Source organism: Octopus bimaculoides, chromosome 2, assembly GCF_001194135.2.
Source record: "Octopus bimaculoides isolate UCB-OBI-ISO-001 chromosome 2, ASM119413v2, whole genome shotgun sequence".
In the NCBI taxonomy this organism is placed as follows: Eukaryota; Metazoa; Mollusca; class Cephalopoda; order Octopoda; family Octopodidae; genus Octopus; species Octopus bimaculoides.
This window is the reverse complement of record NC_068982.1, coordinates 91,399,946-91,404,802: the sequence shown is the minus strand read 5'-3', so window position 1 is coordinate 91,404,802 and position 4,857 is coordinate 91,399,946. Positions and strand designations below refer to the sequence as shown.

General features: G+C 31.7%; 1 protein-coding gene across 1 annotated transcript in view; it reads right to left on the bottom strand.

Moving 5' to 3' along the window:
• Positions 1-589: 589 nt before the first annotated feature.
• Positions 590-4,857, bottom strand: part of LOC106870623 (uncharacterized) — a 29,051-nt gene continuing 24,783 nt past the window's right edge. The window contains exons 13-16 of the mRNA XM_014916756.2: positions 3,823-3,915; positions 3,612-3,718; positions 1,344-1,464; positions 590-1,071 (exon numbers count right to left, since the gene is read on the bottom strand). Coding sequence (XP_014772242.1) covers positions 1,003-1,071; positions 1,344-1,464; positions 3,612-3,718; positions 3,823-3,915 — 390 coding nt within the window. The 3' untranslated portion in view covers positions 590-1,002. The remainder of the gene's footprint in view (positions 1,072-1,343; positions 1,465-3,611; positions 3,719-3,822; positions 3,916-4,857) is intronic.

The following is a 4,857-nucleotide window of genomic DNA, read 5'->3' as shown; positions in this document are numbered from 1 at the left end:
GCACCTGTAAAGGACAAGTCTGCATGTATGGATGACCACAATTTGTCTTACTTCAAATTTCATATGTCAAAGGAACCTTAATTCATAACTGCAACCAGTATATATCATCTATTTTTCAGCCAAGCCCATTTCTTGTCTAAACAAGAATAGCAAGGAAGAACTAGATAAATAGATAAAATGAATGCTAAATCAGATAGCAGGTGTTTTTATAATCTATATTTCTTTAGTTCAATAATGTGAGAGTGTGGCTATGCATATCTTGGTTGACACTAGTCAATCCATCTTCATTATCAGAATTGGTTCCACAATGACACTTATACAAGCTAAGACATTCTATCAACATTACAGGGCAGAAATCTTAATATGGATTACTCAGTTTACCTGGGTATATGTCAATTATATTTAACAGATAATTAATAATGAGTTGTTTTTTTTTTTAATTCTAGTTCATTAAAAATAAATGCTAACAAAAAAAACAAAAAAAAGTATACTTGGATGGATATAATCCATAGTAAAGTTTAGTATAATCACCTCCATTTCATCTATACATTTCAACACACACACACAAAAAAAGAAAAAGAATTTCAAATAAAAAATGAATCATTTTATTTTTACGAAATGCATATGAACATGAATTTAAAAGAATAAAATGGTTGATGCTTGAAGAATTACAACTGTCACCATACACAATCATATCACATTTATCTCATGAAGCTAAAAAAACAACTAAGTTTGATCAGGTTTATTTATTCATTTACATTAAAATAGAAAAGGACTCCCCTCATCTTTGCACACAAGGGAAATATTTGATAAATTAGTCCAGGCATAATTGCAAGCATGCACACATACACATTTCACATATATATATATATATATACACATTCATATGTAAAGATGATAATTGCCAGTAACACTGACAATTTTTTATAACATTTTATATAAAATGTACATAATATATAAAACATAAAAATCCAGTTATGGAAAATAAAAACAAAGTTTTCATCAATGACCATCTCCTACTTTCTCCATCAAATCATCACATATTTTCGTGAGTTCTTTTATTTGATTTTTCTGAAAGTAGGAAAAATAAAAAAAATTTTTTTAGTAATAAACAATATTGGATAGAAAAGTTGGGGTTACATAGTAGTACTTTTAAGTTCCTTTGTTCTCTCAAGTTTAGAAAATAAGAATCAGACAAAAACTGGTATTGATTTAATCAACTGCATCTAACTTCCTTTACAAATTTATGCCCTTATAACATAATACAAAATTATGGGTTGCATAGAGGCATCTTCAACAGCCTAACTGATGTACATGGTAAGGTGCAATAACTTAACACTTACCTTTAATTCAAGCTCATTTTGTAGTTCAGCAATTTTCATATCTTTGCGTTTACTTGAAGCTTCAAGGCATGAGGTATCAATTGTCAATTTCTTCTTCAAAGCTGCTACTTCCTTTTCAAGGCTGAAAAGTAAAAATACAAAAAAAAAATTTGAATCAGTTTCTTTTAAGCATTTATTCTTTAAGTGTGTAAAGCAAACACAACACAGCACTTTAGGCAAGTATCTTCTACTCTTATTTCCCTGCCAACAAATTAACCAGTTGTTCTGTGCTTTCTAAGTTGAGTGGAGTGAAAACTGTTCTACTTGAAAACAAGGTTTAGAGGATGGAAGGCCATCTGGCTGTAAAACAATGTTTCAACAATATGTATTCGTCTAGACCATGCTAGTTTGGAAAAACATATGTAATAACCAAACATACGTTTTATATTTATCAATCAGGATCAGGTAAAAAAAAAAAAATCTCTTACTTAATCCCCATGTTAAAACAAGGTATGAAGACATTGCCTTGTTCTCTACCACTTAGTCTTCACTAAAATTACTCCCAATGACTTTCAATCTCTCAAGTGTAATGATAAATGCAGCCAGTATACTCAAAGTGATTGGTAAACAGACAACAGAGTAGAGAAGACACGACAATTTCTCTATTGCTGTAATCACAAAATGTAGCAAGTACTCCACAGAGTGGTTGGTGTTGGGAAGGGCACCAAATCATGCCAAAAATGGTGCATATGAGTGTGACTCCTAACCCATGCAGTCACTCCAAATAAAAACTGAATCATACCACAATTTATTCAACCCAATAACATGGAAACCTAAGACTGGCTGTCCCCGAGAGACTATTTGCAATAATTGGTTTTTATTACAGAATGTGCTGAGTTACATGAGTTATCAAATGGAGTACAGAAAACCCAGTTGTCATGCAGAAGGTACTCCTGCTCAATATATAGGATGTAACCTAAAGCAGCAAGCTGGCAGAATCATTACTGCATTGAAGAGAATGCTTAGCAGCATTTCAGTCTTTATGTTCTGAGTTCAAATGCCAAAATTTGAAACCAATATGTAGGAGGTAAGCAAGAACACAATACACTCAGTGCAAATAACAGGTACAGAACAATATGGGATTATAAATGCATCAAATATATGAAACTAGTTGGATGAATAATGTCTAGAGTACTCAGATAGCTCATCAAAATCGTGCACATCACTAGATTATCAGTTGAATTTAATGCACATAAGAAAAGGTGAAGGTAGTTTTTGAAGAAAACTAGAAAATTAACTACGTTAACTAAATGAAAAACTCACACACATACATGAATACACAAGCGCATATATGAGAAAAATTTACAATATAAATTAAATCAAAACTTGTCACTCACCTTATAGGCAAATTAAAATTACACGTAAATAAGTAAAAATGAAAAATATTTATACAATCTAATCATACATATAAACAATATTTTCATCTACACATGGTTGTGCACCAGTAGATAAAAAATTTATCTGCTAGCAGATTTCCTTTCTGCCGTTGGATTATTTCACCTCTTTTTTTTTTTAAACTTTGCTTTTTCTTTATATCCAACAGCAGCTCTTTTCCACTAGCAATTACTGTAGCACACGTATACGTTGTCAGAGCTTCTAAATCCACCTCAAGTTTGACCAAACTACAAAAAGGTCAAGAAATATTATACAGTCATGGTCATGGTAGGGATGTAATAAATTCCAGACCACATTGTACTCTAGGCTGACTAACATTGTCTCTTTTGTCAGTATAAAAACTAAACCCACTGCAGTACAGAGTATTTGTTTTGCAAATTTTCCAAACTTTGATCCATTTCGGGGGCTTTCCTGGAATATATTGTCAGAAGTGTACCCTTCCTTTATACCCCACCATGCCCTCTTGTCGGAATCTTTGATACGGAGTGTCGAAATTTTAATCCCTTTCACACTTAATAAAATGTTAAGCAAACTCCAAGCAATGTAAAATATAGCCCAGACCGTGTTTACCAGCATGAATGTCAGACTTCAAAAAATAGTTAACCATTTAACAGTTTTAGTAAATTTATACAGGAAAAGTAAGCATTATACTGTCCAGCATAAATAAAAGTCAACTTCATTATATTTAAGCATTATTTTTTCTGTAAAAACCTATTTTGACATTAAATGAGTCAACTTTTGGAATTGTCTGAGGAAAACAGGGAGTGAACCTACATCAAAATATAAAAACACATACAACCAGAGACAGTAGTGGCTATCGGATTAATAACTTACTTAGCTTGAGTTTCTTGACTTTCTTTCTTCAGTGTGACAAGTGCCACTTTTCCTTCTTTTATTTTTGCTACCATATCCTTAACATGGTTCTTTAACATTTCTTCATTCTAATAAAAAAAAATTAAAGAAACATTCAGTGACAATTAATTATAATACAGTTAAATTGTTGGGGGAGAGGAAATACAAATGAACCCTTTTAAAAATCACTGACCTTTTTCAAGCTTTCTATTATTGTCTTTGCTTTTTCAAAACGTCGGTGTAAATCTGAGTAAGCTTTTTGAACTGTCTGCAATTCATCTTGGATCTGAAAAGATTGCAATACAATCAAAATTATCAATATAATGTACAGGAATGTGAATAACAAATATCAATGGAATATCAACAGGCTTTGTAGTTTACTTCCAATGAAGATATCTACAGGTTCGAAAGATTAAAACACTGGAGTATAGAAGCTGAAACCTAGCTTTGGTCTATTGTGTCAGGGCATAAATACAATTTACACAGATAATTAATTGAAAACACTGTTCAGTTCTACTTCATGACTATGGCTGTAAAAGACAAATGTAACAAAAATAGCCAATGTCTGAATTTTCAGAAATTATCTACCTGTGCATATAATTCAATACATGTAAGTTAAACTTAGACTTAAGAGGTCTTAAGGTAAACTAAGCAAAGAAAGACAGAGTACTGGAATCTTCAGGGAAATGGCCTTGCTTGAAATGCAGAAAAGGAATAAACTTCATAAGCTGTACCCAATATGTAAGTTATGGACACACAGACTAACAGACAAAGTATGCCTTACATGTATGTATGTGACAGATGCATTGGAGCAATATGTACTATGAAAATACTGGATATAGATTCTCTTAAATACCTGGATAGCTCACTAGAAGTATTTGATAGCTTTTGTTACCTTAGAAATGTAATTAGGTGTGGAAATTTAGTGTGTAATATGATAAATAAGGACAGACTTCCTTAAGCCTATTAAGCAGCAATAACCACACCCACAAAAAAAAACAAAAAAAAACAATGTGAAATAATGATAGTCATGTCTGGAACAACTAATTATAGATATGCTCAATCAGGGATCAAACAAGTCAATATTGATCCCAACAGTATCCAGACTTGGAAACATGAAAGCAACTTTTGTATAGAAGCACACATGAAGCTATAAACAGCATGTAAATATTTTGTTGAAAATCCCTTTTGGATATGAAGTTTGTAAAATTATTATGGTGTTAACTAT